This window comes from Populus euphratica, unplaced genomic scaffold (genome assembly GCF_000495115.2).
Source record: "Populus euphratica unplaced genomic scaffold, PopEup_1.0 scaffold22.1, whole genome shotgun sequence".
Lineage (NCBI taxonomy): Eukaryota > Viridiplantae > Streptophyta > Magnoliopsida > Malpighiales > Salicaceae > Populus > Populus euphratica.
This window is the reverse complement of record NW_011499863.1, coordinates 2060434-2078236: the sequence shown is the minus strand read 5'-3', so window position 1 is coordinate 2078236 and position 17803 is coordinate 2060434. Positions and strand designations below refer to the sequence as shown.

Here is a 17803-nt window from a genome sequence, read left to right as displayed (position 1 = left end):
GGTATTTGAGAATGTTCTGGTTTTTTATTTTTAAAATATTTTTTATTTATAAATATATTAAAATAATATCTTTTTATTTTTAAAAAATAATGTTAAATATTATATCCAGCGAATGTCTCTCATCACATATGCAGTTTCAACATGTAGCAGCGGATAAAATGAAAAAAAAAAAAAAAACTCTCTTTCAGTACCTAATGTTCAGAAATTCCCAACTCTGTCTCCAATAAGTTTTTCAACTACGACGACGACAACAATAATTATACAATCACTATCTACACATCCCTAATAATACAAGGCCCACTAATTATCATGGATTATGTTATATTTGAGCGAAAATTGATGAGTAAGAAGTACCCAAAAATTCCCTATATAATTAATACTTTTGTGAAATAGTATCATATATAGTTAGGGTTTGGAATAAAAGTTTAAAATTAAAATCAGAAAAACTCCCCGAGAAAGGGATGAAAATTATTTAATCCATTTTGGTGAGTTCTAGATAACACATAGGATTGAAAACAGAAAAATTTTGTTGGGTATAATCATATTCATTAGGATTTAGGATAAAAATAATAGATACAAGCAGGGAAAAACAGAATCTACCTGGTCAATTTCTCTAGCTATTCATAGTTTGAGAGCCACAATAAAACCTTCTGAAAATTATAGCTATCATTGAAAAATGTGAAAGTATAAGAACTGAAATAATTATATTTGATAATATTGCTGTTCGACTTTAACGAGGAAACGAAAAGGGACGAGAAATTGAAACCCTATGAAAAGACAGTTGAGATATTATTTAGATTTTTATATATATACATTTTATTTTGATATATTTATATAAAAATAAATTTTAAAAAATAAAAAAATATTATTTTAATATATTCTTAAATATAAAACACTTTAAAATATAAATGTTACCGCACTAGAAACCAACATCTATTCATCAGTTCTCTTGTTGTTGAAGTACTTTGGTTTCTGCTAACTTTTTTGGGTCTCAAAAGTCTTGAATATCGCAGCAACAAAGAGAAAACACAGTAGCTAGAAACAAATACCGAAAAGGATGAGGGAAACTCCAAAATGTAAAAAAAACAAAAACAAAAGCAACCCTTCTTGTTAAATCTTGCTTTTTTTTTTCCTTCAAGGCAAAGAGAGAGAGAGAGAGAGAGAGAAGAGGGAGAATAGAGAGAGAAAGTAGTGAGAATGGGGATATTGCACGAGGATGTTGTTGTGATAAGTCAAGCGGAGAAGCCTGGAGAGCCGGCTGTGATTACTGTGAATTGTCCTGATAAAACTGGACTTGGTTGTGATTTGTGCAGGGTTATCTTGCTTTTTGGATTAAGCATCTGTAGAGAAGGTAACGCTTTTTTTTTTTTAATGTTTTTGAAATCATTAATCTTGAGTTACTTTAGTTGGGGACTGTGATTTGTAGGAAAAAGATTGCTGAGTGTTTTCTTTTTTTCTAGATTTTATTTGTAGGATTTATTTTACTGTCGGGATCTAATATTATTAATGAGAAAATAAATAACGATGGTTCTTATGTTTTTGTAAATTTGCTGTAGCTGAATGATCAATTTGGTGTTTTGATCGAATATCTGAAGGAGAACTAAATAAAAGGGAAATAATATATTTCTTGTTGGCACCCTGCCTTTATCTCTGCTTTGAAGGAGGTAGTTGGGATTTGCAGTTGAAAAAGTAGGTAGTTAATCTTACATTTTCTGTCATGCTGAAACATAAAATGTTCATATTTAGGTTGCTGATGTTTTGTCTGATATCAAAGATAAGGTTCACTGATATCAAATATAAGGTTCATGGTAAATTATACATGCATCTAACTGTTTTTTCCGTACTGTTTTTCCAATTTCATATCATTATTTGAGATAGTTAATGAAACATGAGATTGCTCCTGGAGTTTTATTGCTCGTACACGTTTTCCTTAATTTCTCCTAATCCGTAGTTGATTAGTTTTTTTGAATTGATTTTGTACGGTGAAGATGCACAAACGGACGGGAAGTGGTGCTATTTAGTGTTTTGGGTGGCGGGGAAGCCCAACACAAGGTGGAATTTGTTGAAGAAGAGGCTATTGGAGGTGTGTCCGTCATATTTTTCAACCTCAGAATTTGACTACTACAAGCCTGAGAACCAACAGCCAAAGCCGCCAGATGTATTTCTGTTGAAGTTCTGGTGCTCTTATGACCGTGAAGGCCTTTTACATGGTAACCCAAAATTTCTTTCTGGAGAAATTGTGCTAACTTTTAAATCTTCTCTGCCTACATGGGAGTTTTGCTTTATGAGTATATTATTCCTAAAAATGTATGCCTGTTGAAATCTTTTGAGAACTTCTGAGAAGGAGTCTTGCTATATGAAGTTATTGTTTCTCCATATGTATGCCTGTTTGACACCAGGAAGCATTGAGATTCATAACGTAGTTACTCTGTTCTGATAGGATGACTTTTAATTGGATGGAAAGGGAATGATTTAATGAATTCCTTCTTCCGGAAATTTTTTGCTATTGGAAATATAGGAAAGCATCGATCTTTCTCTTAATTTGCCTTAAAAAGGAAAATGACCTTGACGTTGCCCTGTACTGTAATTATGTTTGTTTCTTTTACCCCTATCTTCTATAAATGAGCATTCTTATCCATTATATGTGTTTTAGTATAGGATCACAGCATGTAGAACAATCTCCTTTTACTAATCTTTGCCAACTAGGTGTGTTTTTTATTTTTATTTTCCTTTTTAGATGTAACTGAGGTTCTATGGGAGCTGGAGCTAACTATAAAAAGAGTGAAGGTGTCCACTGCTCCAGATGGGAGAGTGCTGGACCTCCTTTTCATCACTGATAATAGGTTGGTCATTCTCCGAAACTTACTCAACTATGGTTATACATTTCTGTTTCTCTTCATTCCATTTCTGCTTCTGGAAGTGTAATATTTGTAATTATATGTTCTTATGGTTGCTTTACCTGAGGAAAAACAAGGCTACTTGGAATATGAAAACCACACTGCTATAACTTCTGAGTCCAGAAATTGTCTTCAGTAGCTGAAAAAAATGCTATCCACTCTGAATCTGCACTTATAAGTAATGGATTTGGGTGTTTGGAGAGAGAGAATCTGATGGTTTTCTTTCTTTTCACTTGCTAATCGATGGAATTTGACCATTTGTTATTAGGGAACTTCTTCACACCAAAATGAGACAGGAGGAAACAATTCATTATCTGAAGAATGTGTTAGGGAAGGCCTTGATTAGTTGTGAGATCGAATTAGCTGGGGCAGAAGTTACTGCATGTTCTCAAGGTTCATCATTTCTTCCTCCTGCAATCACAGAAGACATGTTTAATTTGGAGCTTCCCAATAAACACCGGAGTGGCTTTCTTGCTCCCAATCCTGTCTCTGTTACAGTGGACAACACCCTCAGCCCTTCGCACACTCTCATTCAAATTCTCTGCAAGGATCACAAGGGTCTCAGTTACGATATAATGAGAACACTAAAGGATTATCATATCCAGGTAAGTAATTTGAAGCATGAACTATTTATATGTACTTGGTGATTATAGCCTTTATTTAGACTAAAAAATCATCATGGTTTTGCTCATGGAACCTGGTGCAGAACTCTTAGAAAAAGGTTCTGGGTTTCATTGAGCAATGGAAGTTCCCTAATGCATCTCTTTCCTGGTGAGTCTCCCATTGGTTACCAATAATATTTATATGTGAAACATGAATTTATCTCAGATTTCTTATGGGCGTTTCTTTGCAAACCGAAAAGGAAACTGTGAGGTGGACTTGTTCTTAATGCAAGCAGATGGCAAGAAGATAGTTGACCCCAACAAACAGAATGCCTTGTGTTCTCGTCTGAGGATGGAGCTTCTGCGTCCTGTAAGACTTGCTGTGGTTAGTCGAGGTCCTGATACTGAGCTGCTTGTTGCAAACCCTGTTGAGCTGTCTGGCAGAGGCCGGCCTCTTGTCTTCCACGACATTACTCTGGCTCTCAAGACTCTAAACACCCGCATCTTCTCGGTACCATTCTTCTTCCTTTCTTTGAGGGCACACATGATTCTATCCAAGATTATTTCACACTCTGTGCCATCTTTTATTTTCTCAGGTAGAGATAGGGAGACACATGATTCACGATCGGGAATGGGAAGTGTACAGGATACTACTCGATGAAGGGGATGGCTTACCTGTGTCCCGGAACAAGATTGAGGAGGGTGTTAGAAAAGTATTGATGGGCTGGGAATAGATTGAGATGTTAACTTCAGTTAGGGCCCCTCACCGTCCCCGTACAGCTTGTCCTTTCGAGTCTCTAGTACAGCTAGGCGCTAACCGCATGCTAAATACAGATCAAGAAATTTCTCAGGAGTAATGACAAGTTCTTTTCTCTGTTGAAATGAAAAAAAAAAAAAACATGATGCAGGTGTGTTATTTTTTCTTTTAAGAAAGCTAATATCTTTTTCATGACTCCTTGTTTTTGGTCTTTGTTGTGATAAAAGCCATGCTATCATTGCCGCCATTACCCAACGGACATCACTAGCTCACCACAACCATTACTATTACAAGATTTATGACGAAAATGCTTAATGACATTACACTGCCATTTCTCAGGACACTGATCAATGGTTGATGTTAGGAACCATGTTGATGACGCTAGGTGGTTGTTGACAAGAATGTGTCCCAGAATAATGATGCCAGCAAGGTTATTCTCGCAATGCGCCGTAATATTACAGTGATCCGGTCACCAGAAATTACAGCCGCGGATAAGATATTTTTATTTTCTTATAAAAAATTTATATATATAACGCGGATAAGATATTTTTATTTTCTTATAACAAATTATATATATATATATATGTGTTTTAATGCATTTTTATAGTTTAAAAAATTTAAATAAATATTTTTATGGATACATGTAATCAATCCACAAAGAGAGATTGTTTTGGAAAATAAGATAATGCGTTAATTAATTGTTTGTGAAATGCAGTAATGATCCAGAATCGTTGGCATCCCATTAAATTGTTTTGAAAAGTGTCACATTTACTTGAGAATAATAAATCCATTTCGAAATATTTTACAGTTGATTCAGAAAAAAAAAACGCAAACAAAGTGATATTCCCAAAGCATAGTAGAATTTAGAGAGGCCACTAATGTTGAGTTCTTTAAAACAAGCATGTTGAATTTTAAAAAAAAATTGAGTTCTTTAAAACAAGCATGTTGAATTTAAAAAAAAATAATAAAAAAATTAAATTATTTTAAATTGATCTAAATAAACCCACTCATCCATAGGACTTGAGAGATGAACCAAATAAAATTTAATAAATTTGCTATAAAAGACCGGCTTCTTCCAAGTTTTCCTAGCAAAGATAATCTTTGATGCTTAAATTCAATTACTATCCGTGATTAATATTTTTTATCATTGTTTTTTTATAACTATTTTAACATTGATTCAATTTGATTCTTTTTAATTTTTTTATTAATATGATTGTTCAGTTTACATTTATCTCAACTAGTGTTATAAACTTTAAAATTAATTACTTTTAAGTTTTTAATCATCTTAAAATTTATGATAGTTAAACTAATAACTAAATTCATGACTGATTAATTAAGCTGCAGATTAAAAGTATATGGATGAGTTGGAATTGATTGAGATCCTAGCATCAGCTAGGGGCCCTCGCCATTTCTGGACAGCATATCTTATCCTTCCGATTCTCTAGTACAGCTAGGCGCTAACCGCATGCTAAACTCAGATCAAGAAGTTTCTCTAAGAGAAACGACAAATTCTCTCATCTTCTCTGTCGAAATGTAAAAAGGCACAATGCAGGTGCATTATTTTTTCGCTCAAAAAGGCTAAGATCTTCTTGACGACTTCGTGTTTTTGGTTTTTGTTTCGATAAAAAGCCGTGTAGTGTTATCACTGCCACCATCACACTACGGTCATCACCAGTTCACCACAACCGTTGCTATCACAGGATAAATTACGAAAATGCTTAATAGCGTTGATATTTCTGTTTTTATTTATCAATTTTCTCTCTGGTAGTGACAGCAGGAGTACTGGGGATCGGCTCCTTTCAAGTTCCATTTACAATGGTAATCTTATCAAGAGATGGCCCAGCAAAACAAGCAGCCCAAAGGACCACTAAAAGACAGATACATCAGAAGAAAAGAAGGGACCCACACCCCAAGAGATGGCCCAGGAAAACACTAGACTGTAATTATAAAACAACCAAATCTCCAGCCCCAGCCATTTCCTTCTCCAGAATCCCAGTAGCAATCAGCTTCATAAGAATCAAATCTGTTCTTCCCGTAGCTTAAGCAAATCGACAGCATCATAAGAAATATTCATCGATGTTTCGAAAGGAAGATTGATGTGGCCCGCTTCATACATCTGCATCATCAACTCATTCATCCACTTTAAAAAACGTTGATAAACATATCAGGTCGTGGCTCAGTGGTGTTGGCGCAACTTTTCTTTCTTCGACTTTTGGTTCGAGTCCCAGTGGGAGTGGGGCTGGAGAGCAGTTTTCTTTGTGTCTCTACTGGGTCCTCTCTATGTGGTACGCATGTCACCCTCGCGGTGTCTTACCTGTTCACTGGACTTACAAGATGTTTGATAAGCCATGAACTCGCGGTGTCTTACCTGTTCACTGGACTTGCAAGATGTTCAGTGAGCCATGAGATTAGTCATGCTGCGCACAAGCTGACCCGGACACCCACGTTAATAAAAAAAAAAACGTTGATGACATTTTTTCTTTACAAAAACAATGATTTATAAGCTTGTGAATATTCTTTTTATAATGAAATATTTATTATATTTTAATTTATTTTAAATTTAGATTTAGAAGTCTTTCTCGAATGGTGAAGTTGTATCTTAAAAAAAAATTAATTTTAAATTTAGATTTAGAAGTCTTTCTCGGATGGTGAAGTTGTATCTTAAAAAAAAAGAAAAGATAATTAAGATCTAGAATCCAGTTCTAAAAAAACTATTCTATAAGTGAATTGAAGAATTAGAAATTAAGACTTATATTTTATTAATATTCCAACAACAATCTTAATTGAATTTTGGAATCTCGTGGACTTTGATTCAACTCTGAGGCGGTCCCTTTCCATTAGGAAAACGCAGGTTGTCTTGTTTAGTGCAGATAGAAGAAAACGACTTCAAGGGCCCTCTATTCTCACGCACAGTTGACAGTTTCTGGGCCAAAACTTTCACTAGCTTTTCATTTAGGGTATAATTTGTCTGCGTTTATTTTTGAAGTCTACCCATTCCTTATATATTTGAGCATGCTAACATCCCTTCCATGTCGAAGCAGAATTGATACCACGTAAAAAAAAAAAATTATTGTAAAAACTTAAAATATGAGATAGAACTTGAGATATAATTTATACTATTTTAAAAAAATCTGTATGTATATTTGTTCACTTGATCAATGTTGCGTCTAACAAAAGGCACAAATCCATGTCCTCAAATACCCACGAATGTAGTAAAACTACAATATTGAATAATTTCAATTGACTCTATTTCTGTTTACTTCTAATTTCAAATGTCATAAAAAATTGATAGTATGACTTTAAAGCCGCGGATTTGAAGTTTGAATGCAGAGAGTCTAAAATCAAAGGCCAGGCTTATAAAAACAAACCATTTTATACGTTAACGCGTCGACAAGGCTGAAAGTCTCGTCTCTTAGGGACACTGGGTCCTATGGTGTTCTTGGAAAAGAGGATCAGATTTTTTTGGATTAAATTGTTTTGAAAATTATGAAATATTTCGAAAAAATTTCAGTTGATCTGGGAAAAAATTGCAAAATTTTAAATACCCATATATTTTGCATCCAGATGAAGAAATGGTGATATTTATTCTGCAATTCATCAGTGATATTTCCAGAATTTGAATTAGGTACGTCTGATATCATGTAAAATATTTATTGCAGTTCACACTTGCTCAACGAAAAAAAGAGTAGAAGGAAGGAAATTCTCTTACACGCATATAAACCATAGTTATAAGACCCTACTTCTGCAACCGATACAAACTACTAGTTATTGATCATCGAGAGTAACACACAGACACACTATTTGGCCTCCCAGGAAAAATCATCCACCCCTGCATCTGATTTCACCTAAGCGGTTTTTCCTTTCATGATAAAATTTATTTATTTATTTATTTTAACTAAATCACATGGATAAAAACACTTTATTACTTTTCCAATACAAAAAAAGTAAAGTAGCCATGATTTAGAAGCCGTTGTAGCAATCACCCATTTATGCAGTGCCCTTGATGATTGCCCGGAATATATGCAGCGAGACCTGGGTGGAACAGGATCCCCATTTCAGAGATCATAATCTAAGATTTTTACCTAACCAATGCTCTGCTCCTTGACCGAATGGTCTCGCTGCTAATATATTTTCAAAAGATGATGCAAAAATAATTGCAACGAAGAATATTATTATTGTCAAGTACTGATTTACTTCTTTGAGACCCCATTTGTGACAAGAAAAAAATCTGGGAATTATAGATATAGGGAGAGACATGTGATTCACGTGGGGAACGGGACGTGTACAGAATACTAGTCGATGAAGGGGAAGGTTTCCCTGTGTCCAGGGAAGATGAGAAGGGTGTTAGAAAAGGATTTGTGGTTTGGAAATAGATTGAGCTGGTAACTTTAGTTAGGGGAGCTCACCATCTCTGTAAAGCATCTTTTATCCTTGTGAGTCTCTAGTACAGCTAGGCGCTAACCGCATGTTAAATTCAGATTAAGAAATTTCTTAAGAGAAACGACAAGTTCTTTTATCTCCCCAGTCGAAATGTAAAAAAACATAATGCAGCTTTTTCTTTAAAAAAAGTCAATATCCTTTTCACGACTTCATGTTTTTGGTTTTTGTTTTGATAAAAGCCATGTTATCATTGCCGCCATCACACTACGATCATCACCTCTTCACCACAACCATGACTATCACAAGATTTTTCAACTTTTGATCAATAACGTGTGCATATTTATGACGAAAATGCTTCACGGCATGCGTTTCACGACATTGCCATTTTCTCAGGACACTGATCATTGTTTGATGTTAGGAATCTTGTTGATGAAGCCTGCTTTGGTTGTTGACAAGAATGTGTCCCAGTGTAAAGACACCAACAAGGCTGTGTCTCACAGTGTACTGTAAAATTACAGTGATCCGGCCACCAGAAATTACAGGTACTAAGGTATAAAGAAACAGATATTGCAGTAATTTCAATGAATAATTTCCCCACTTTCATTGATAAGAATTCTATCCTATATAGACAATAGTTGAGAAGCTAATTTAGGAATTATACAAATGTTAAGGCTAAATCTATGCTACTGTTACGTTGTACAGATATAGAATTCCACTTAGAATCAGCTGCAAATATAGAATTAATGACAGAATATTTGTCATGATTTTAAGCTATACATGCTTTGTTTTGGTTTGAATGTGATCCACGCATTACGCCCCTGTAAGATTGAGCTGCCATCGGGCAAGACCATTCTTGTTGCATGGTAAAGCCGTGAGCTGTCTTGACAAGGGCTTCGTTAACATATCAGCTATTGAGCTAATTGATCTCGAGTATGGACATGTCTGACTCGGATTCTGCCTTTTTCCACTAAGTCACGCACAAAGTCAAGATTGATCTGAATGTGTTTCATGCGCAAATGATTGATTGGGTCGAAACTGAGATGTGTGGCTCCGAGATTATCACATAACAGCTGGGGAGATTCATCCACCGGAAATGCTAGTTTTATTAAAAGCCACATTGTTTCGGAAACCTAGTGCCAGGTATATATTTACCCTCTGTTGATCATGCGACGGCTCTTTTTTTCTTTGAGTTCCAAGAAATAGCCTTAAAAAACTGATGTATGCAAAGGTTGATGTGCGGTAATCAATGTTTCCAGCCCAAGCATCGCCGGAGTGTGTCCTTAAGACCGGAGTTCCAACATTGATGATCTGGATTCCATGAAAAATGACCAGAGGGACACAACAAGTTGCTATTTTCTATTAATGAAGCTGAAAAATATTCTAACAACAATCTTCGTCAAAGCTCGGAATCTTATTGACTTCGAATTTAGAGTTTTCTCCTGCAACTTCACAAAAAAATACAAATTTTCAAATTAGCGCAACTGAAAAAATAATTCTTAAATTAGTATAATTGATAATGAAATAATAGCAAATGAGAAGTTGTTGTTTTTAAACTGCACGTGTGACTTAATATTAGTTTCAAAGTTGGTTTTTTATATTGTTTAAGAATTTATTTTATTAATATTTTTTCGAGTAATGAAAATTGTATTATCGAATTTCAGGTTTTTTTTAATATTTAATTTTTTTTTCTCTCCTTTCTTGGCTTTTTTTTCCATGTCATCATTTTTTCTAGCCATTAGATTATTTTTGTTTCTTTTATGTCAATAAATCTTTATAAAAATGAATAATGTTAACTTTTGTATGGTTTAATTATTCGAGAAATGCATGGAATAATGAAAATTTCTTAGTTCCGCATGTGCTACATGCGCAGCCTTCTAGTTGACATGTGCACAAAACACCTAGGTGCGCATGCGCAACTAGGAGTTTAGAAATAATACGTGTCACGTGCATAACACGCTAGGTGTCACATGCGCAACTTGCTAGTTGCTTATATTCTATATGTGCGTGTTAATTACTACGTTAGTTCAGAAAAAAAATTGATTCCGTTGTAATAGTGTGGGAAATATTTTTTCCAATGAATTTAGAGTCCATCCCCATTAACCGCTCGAGCATCGACCCAGGAAGAAGATACCCTCCACGCTTAAGTTAAGCTCTACGATTTCCATAAAAAATGGAGTTGCAATGGATACTGTCTCCGGTTTTCCTGCTAGTAGTTCAACTCCCCGTTTCCTTCTCACTGCCTATAAGAGGAAACGAGACTGATAGACTCTCCCTACTAGGTTTCAAGGCTCAGATTGCTGACCCCCTTGGCACACTGAGCTCGTGGAATGAATCCTTGCACTTCTGCGAGTGGTCAGGAGTTACATGTGGAAAGCGGCACCAAAGGGTCGTAGAGCTTGATCTACACTCCAGCCAACTGGTGGGCAGTCTATCTCCCTACATCGGGAACTTGAGTTTTCTTAGGGTGCTAAAAGTGGAATACAACAACTTCAGCCATGAGATTCCTCGAGAATTAGGTCGTTTGTCTCGCCTACAAACCTTGGTCCTTGGGAACAATTCATTCACTGGTGCAATCCCAGTGAATATCTCCCAGTGCTCGAATCTTGTGAACCTTCGTTTAGAGGGGAACAATCTTAGGGGCAAACTTCCTGCAGAGCTTGGATTCTTATCGAAGCTGCAGGTGTTTGTTTTCAGAATGAATAATCTAGAAGGTGAGATACCTTCTTCTTTTGGAAATCTTTCATCTATTGTGGAACTTAGTGGGGCAGTGAATAAATTGCAAGGAAGCATTCCAGATAGTATTGGGAATTTGAAAAGGTTGAAATTCTTTTCTTTCGGCATAAATAGTCTGAGTGGTATAATCCCTCCCTCCATGTACAATATATCTTCTCTTGTTCGTTTCTCTGTGCCCACAAACCAGTTTCAAGGGCAGCTTCCTCCGGACCTAGGCCTAACTCTTCCAAATCTTGAAGTTATTCGAATTCACACCAATCAATTCAGTGGACTGATTCCAGCAACACTCTCAAATGCCTCGGAACTTACTCATGTTCATCTTTCATCCAACAACTTCTCTGGGAAAGTGCCCAATTTAGCCATGCCTTATCTACAGTGGCTTTCGTTGCAAGCCAATTATCTCGGAGATGGCGAGGATGATGATCTGAACTTTCTCTATCCCCTCGCAAACAGCACCAATTTGGAAGCTTTGGGTATAAATGACAACAATCTAGGAGGAGTGCTGCCTGAAATAGCTAGTAACTTCTCAAGAAAGCTCAAGAAGATGATATTCGGAAGAAATCAAATACGTGGAAGCATTCCAGCTGAGATAGGAAATCTGGTAAGCTTGGATACTTTGGCTTTGGAGGCAAATCAATTGACCGGAATTATACCAAGTTCTATTGGTAAACTACAAAATTTAGGTGTTTTGTTTCTTAATGAAAACAGAATATCAGGCAGCATACCGTCTTCCTTGGGGAACATCACCTCATTGATTGAAATTGATTTAGGATACAACAATTTACAGGGAAGCATCCCACCAAGTCTTGGAAATTGCCAGAACTTGTTGACCTTGGCTCTCCCTCAAAACAATCTGAGTGGTCCGATACCGAAAGAGGTACTTGGTATTTCATCCTTGTCAGAGTTTTTGGTCCTCTTTGGGAATCAGTTGTCTGGTCCCCTTCCCTCAGAAGTGGGTAAGCTGGTGAATCTTGGAGAACTGGACATCTCCAGAAACAGGATATCAGGGGAAATTCCGAGGAGTCTTGGCAGTAGCGTGAGTTTGGAATATCTGTACTTGGATGGGAACTTCTTCCGAGGCCCCATTCCCGAGTCTCTGCGTTCCTTGAGAGCACTTCAAGATCTTAATCTCTCTTACAACAACTTGACAGGCCGAATTCCGAAGTTTTTGACAGACATTAAGTTGCGGAGTTTGGATCTATCATTTAATGACCTAGAAGGCGAGGTGCCTATGCTTGGTATCTTTGAGAATTCAAGTGCAGTTTCGATTTTGGGAAACAAGTTATGTGGTGGAATACCACAGCTGAACCTGTCCAAGTGCATCTCCGATAAGTCAACAGAGCCAAAACCTTCTACCAAGCTGATAGTGATAATCACTATTTCTTTCAGCATTCTTGGATTAATCTTGATGATATCTTTGTTATTTTTTTGTTGTTCAAGAAAAAAAGAAAATAAGCCTGCTTCAGGGAGTTCATGGGAGACCTCATTTCGAAGGGTAACATACGAAGACCTCCTTCGAGCAACTGATGGATTTTCTTCTGCAAATTTAATTGGTGCTGGTAGTTCTGGGTCTGTGTACAAAGGAGTTCTCGCGTCAGATGGAACGATTGTTGCGGTGAAAGTATTCAACTTGCTACATAAAGGAGCTTCAAAAAGCTTTGTGGCAGAATGTGTGGCCATGATAAACATCAGACACCGAAATCTCGTCAAAATTTTAACGGTATGTTCTAGCATTGATTTTCAAGGCAATGATTTCAAGGCTCTTGTTTATGAGTTCATGATCAATGGGAGTCTAGAAGAGTGGTTGCGTCCAGTTCATACATCGGAGGAAACACACAAGCCAAGAAATCTGAACCTCGTCCAGCGGCTAAACATTGCAGTTGATGTGGCTAGCGCACTTGATTATTTGCACAACGATTGTGAAATGCCTATTGTTCATTGTGATCTGAAGCCCAGCAATGTTCTTCTGGGTGGTGATATGACTGCCCATGTTAGTGACTTTGGATTAGCAAAGTTCCCTTCAGAGGACCCGAGGCAGTTACCTTCGGGTCTGACAAGCACTGTTGGAATAAGAGGCACTCTCGGATATGCAGCCCCCGGTAACATCAGAAGGATATCTCATTGTTTATAGTCTAGATTCCGGGCTCTAGTTTAAATTTAAAGCTCATTTTCTTTGTTTGTGTTTTATCTCGAAATTAAATTATGAGGTAAAGTTTGAGATATAATTTATATTAATTTTTAATATTTTTTTTGGTTGAAAACTTTTTAAATTTGAAATAAGCATATATTATCTTATGCTATTAATTAAATTTTAATTAAAAGAGAAAATGAAAATAATAAAATTCAAACTCATGACTATTTAATTATCAAAACTTTAAAATCATATAAAAAACCTCATTTCAAAAATTTAAGATATTATATAAAATTCAAAATATAATTTATATTATTTTTTAAAAATTTGTGTGCGTCTTCACTTGATCAATGTTGCGTCCAACAAAAGGCACAAATCCATGTCTTGAAATAACTATGAATGTAGTAAAACTACAATATTAAATAATTTCATCTGATTAAATTTATATTTTTAAGATTGACTCTATTTCTGTTTACTATTAATTTCAAATGTCATAAAAAACTGTGATTGACCACGCTGACAAACTGCAGAGTATGGTACGGGAACTGAGGTGTCAACTTGCGGGGATGTGTACAGCTATGGCATTCTGTTGTTGGAGATGATTACAGGAAAGAGACCTACAGATGACATGTTTAAAGATGGACTGAACCTTCACAGTTACGTTAGAATGTCATTGCCTGACTTTGTTGGGGAAGTTGCGGACCCTACACTATTTAGAGATGTTGAGGAAACAGATGCCGATGCCTCTCATATGATGAACCATATCCGAAATGACAAAATTCTAGAGTGTTTGACTTCAATTATCACCCTAGGACTTGCGTGTTCTGCAGACTCGCCAAGGGAGCGTATGGACATCAGAAATGTTGCAGCTGAATTGCATCGAATCAGGAGCAGTTTCCTGGGAACTTGGAGGCATTGAGTTTAATCAGTTTAGGAACACGCTTGTGCAGTTGTGTTGTGCTTTCAATTCTTGAAACAGACATTGCTTTCTCTGCAACTGTGTAAATGTGGGAATCAATTAGAGATTGGATCATTGCAGATTATATGATGCCAGGATCTTGCTTGCCTTGTGTCATTGATAAACAACAAAATGTTGATATTTTAAGAAATTAAGGGCTTTTTGCTCCGTATTAAGAGTAAACTTGTTGCTATGAGTAGATGAAGTTGGAGGGTCCTATCTATTGATTCTTTCTGTCGTAACAGTTTTATCAATGACTGAGCGTAATCCTGTTCTGTTTGGGTTTTGATTAAACAAAAATTTATTTTTAAGACCAAAAAAATAAAAAATTGAATCACTAGGTAGCCTTTGGATTTTGGATGCTTGGTGCCTGACTAAAGCCATGCATTGTTCTTGTACGCCTAATCCTTCATCTTTGATGCATGAGTTTTGTGGAAACATAAATATATGTTCTTTTTTTTCAGTTTAGAAATTCTATTTTTTTTATAATTATGAAGTTTTTTATATTTAAAAGTCGCAACCGCTGCTGTGTCAATAGCTGAAATGCAACATTTTCAATCTTTCGCCCTATACAAGGTTTACCCCCATGATCCCACATCTATCTGTATGCTAAGATTAAAATGACTGCAGAGGGAGGCCATTACCACAACAAATATATCTATTAGCTTTCTTGAATCCCAATCAAATAATTATTGTTTACGAAGAGCAGATCATAAGTTTGAATGCAGAGGATCCAAAATCAAAGCCACGGAGCTTGAAAAGTAAACAATTTTTTATGTAAATGAATAGTGTTGAAATAGTCTTAATCTCTTAGGCTACTTCAATTCATTAGTGATATTTCCTATGCTCAATGGACGAGGCATCAAGCATTGGAAATATTAATTTTCAATCGGATTTCCTTCAGTTCATCAGTGATAATTGCAGAAATCGCCAGAATTCATAAATATGCTCAAAACTACATTTTAGATTGATAATCATGTAAGATATTATTGCAGCTCACAGATGTTCAAGTACACATGTATTTTCAAAACCAAAAGCAATAAAATTAAGGAAATTCTCCCGAGCGTGAAGCCAAGAACTCGCTGGATTGCTTATTCATAACTTTGACTTTGAAAATTTAGTAGATGAAATTGTTTATAGAAGCAGACCTCCAAGAAAAAATCATCAACCTCGGCCACTGATTTCACCTAAGCACCCTCTGCCTTTATTATAGCATTGACGACCCGGTGGAGGTTGAACTGAACGCCTTCGAAGAGATTGAAGTCTAAGATTTTTCGCTAACCATTGCTCAGCTCCTTGATCTAATGGCCTCGCTGCCAAAGCAAGTCTAGAAAATGATACAAAAATAATTGCCACCAAGAGTATTACTGTCAAGTAATTATTATTTCGTTGAGACCCCATTTCTGGCAAGACAAAATCTGGGATTTTCAGGGAATAAGATGTTTTAGGCTTGTGTAAAGAGGTAGCTAGTTAGCAAGATGGGTGGGTGGTTATGGAGATGAAGAGGATTAGCTCTCTGCCTGTCTGGTACGGTTATGAATCATAGGCAAAAGGAGCAGATGTATCTTTATATTTGCCAAAAGGATAAGCATTTTTTTTTTATTATTATAGTTTGACTGAAAGCCGCGGATTTGAAGTTTGAAAGCGGAGAGTCTAAAAGCAAAGGCAAGGACCTTGAAAAACAAGCCATTCTGTATGTCAACTTGTGAACAAGGCTGAAAGTCTGGTTCTTTGGGACATTGAAGGTCCTATGGTGCTTTTGGAAGGTAAGAATAAGATCATATTTATTTGGTTGTTTATGAACTACAGCTCCATATTTATTTGGTTGTTTATGAACTACAGCTATGGTCTACTACAATGGCTGGTTCCCCTTTCTTGAAGAGATCGAAATTTAAATTTTTCCTCTGAATTGCTCTGTTCCTTGATCTATTGATCTCGCTGATGACATATTTTTTGAAGATGATACAAACATAATTGCAACGAAGAGTATTATTATTGTCAAGCATTGATTACTTCTTTGAGACCCCATTTGTGGCATGAAAAAAGTCCGTCTTGTAGGGAACATTCCCTGGTATATCTCAAGAGTTGGCTAGTGAGCAGGATGGGTGGGTTTGGAGAAGAAGAGATGATTATGATAATTGAGGGGGGGGGGGGGGGGGGGGGGGGGGGGGGGGGTATATATATTTTTTAAAGAGTTTTTAACCTGAAAATATATTAAAATAATATTTTTTATTTTAAAAAATCTATTTTTAATATTAATATATCACAATAATCTAAAAATACTTTAAAAAAATACAGCATTATCCTAAAAATAAACAATGCCAAGGGCACAGATGGAATCCTCTAGAATTTGGGGAGACGTGGCAAGCAATGTATAATGCATACTTTCTTGCTAGCATGCACTTCTAAGTGGTGGGGATTAAATATAAAGGGTTAGTTTAATGGTTAGAAATGTTTGTCATATTATTTTATTTTTTAGATTAAAACTTTAAATTAATATTGAGAAAGATTTATTAATTTTTTAAAATATACCATACTTTTATGAGAAAATAAATAAAATTTTGTTTTAGTTAAAACACAAACTAATTGAAAAATACCATCATGGTAGTAATAGTAATAACGGGGATTCGGTCCTTCCAATCTCTTCTAAGGCACTAAAGCTGGTCGGACACAGGAGTCCATTCTCTCCGCACCCAAAAGACTCACACACACTCACACACACACACACAGACACACAGGTTGGATACAACCACTTCCTTTTGGAGGTCGACTCAATTGTAGGATAGAGAGAAATGAATTGATGACTTTGCATCACTCTTGCCAGTTTTGCCAAGCAGCTCCATGTTCTCCTCGGCTGGCTTGTCAGTCAACCAATTAATTTTAGTCACTCGAGGAATCTAATTAAAATTTACTTTTAACCTTTAAATTTACTGTAGTTACTTTAACTAAGATCCTACATGTATTCACCTTGAAGTCCTTGCAAGTTTCATTTCATTCAATTGTCTTTGCAACTTAAAATTTATTCATTATTGGGATTTTTTACTAGAAAAAAGAGTGCATCATTTGGGAAACAGTAAGAGATGGAGGCTAAATGGAGAGGATTATTACTTCATTTCTCTTATCCTGGGGAATAACTAGATCATTTTGACGAGCTACAGGTCCAATTTACAATTAACTCTTGAGCTATTGATGGTCGGGTTGGGTAGGCCTGAAACTCTCGAGGTGGCCCAAATCGGTCGGATGAGGGCTTGAGGCCCAGATAATGAAGAGGGTGGGCAGGGGCGTCCATGTTTGTTTGTTTTAATTTTTTTATCATTTCCTGTGGGCTGTGGCCATCTTCTTCGC

At 36.1% G+C, this 17803-nt stretch overlaps 2 protein-coding genes across 2 annotated transcripts; both read left to right on the top strand.

Annotated features, from left to right (window-relative positions):
- Positions 1–922: 922 nt before the first annotated feature.
- LOC105125549 (uncharacterized) lies at positions 923–4451 on the top strand. The gene is made up of 6 exons (XM_011026063.1): positions 923–1351; positions 1989–2210; positions 2738–2843; positions 3166–3502; positions 3726–4010; positions 4096–4451. The coding sequence occupies exons 1-6, from the start codon at positions 1198–1200 to the stop codon at positions 4231–4233; spliced, it is 1242 nt and encodes a 413-aa protein (XP_011024365.1). The 5' UTR covers positions 923–1197; the 3' UTR covers positions 4234–4451.
- Positions 4452–10797: 6346 nt separating this feature from the next.
- On the top strand, positions 10798–14457 carry LOC105125548 (probable LRR receptor-like serine/threonine-protein kinase At3g47570). The gene is made up of 2 exons (XM_011026062.1): positions 10798–13468; positions 14031–14457. The coding sequence occupies exons 1-2, from the start codon at positions 10807–10809 to the stop codon at positions 14417–14419; spliced, it is 3051 nt and encodes a 1016-aa protein (XP_011024364.1). The 5' UTR covers positions 10798–10806; the 3' UTR covers positions 14420–14457.
- The last annotated feature ends 3346 nt before the right edge of the window (positions 14458–17803 follow it).

What these genes read in the sequence shown, in the direction of transcription:
- LOC105125549 (XM_011026063.1), top strand. Translation starts at nt 1,198, where the DNA reads ATGGGGATATTGCACGAGGATGTTGTTGTGATAAGTCAAGCGGAGAAG. An exon ending in CCGTGAAGGCCTTTTACATG is followed by an intron (nt 2,211 to 2,737) that starts GTAACCCAAAAT and finishes TTTCCTTTTTAG; the next exon opens with ATGTAACTGAGGTTCTATGG. An exon ending in CTTTTCATCACTGATAATAG is followed by an intron (nt 2,844 to 3,165) that starts GTTGGTCATTCT and finishes ATTTGTTATTAG; the next exon opens with GGAACTTCTTCACACCAAAA.
- LOC105125548 (XM_011026062.1), top strand. Translation starts at nt 10,807, where the DNA reads ATGGAGTTGCAATGGATACTGTCTCCGGTTTTCCTGCTAGTAGTTCAA. An exon ending in TCTCGGATATGCAGCCCCCG is followed by an intron (nt 13,469 to 14,030) that starts GTAACATCAGAA and finishes GACAAACTGCAG; the next exon opens with AGTATGGTACGGGAACTGAG.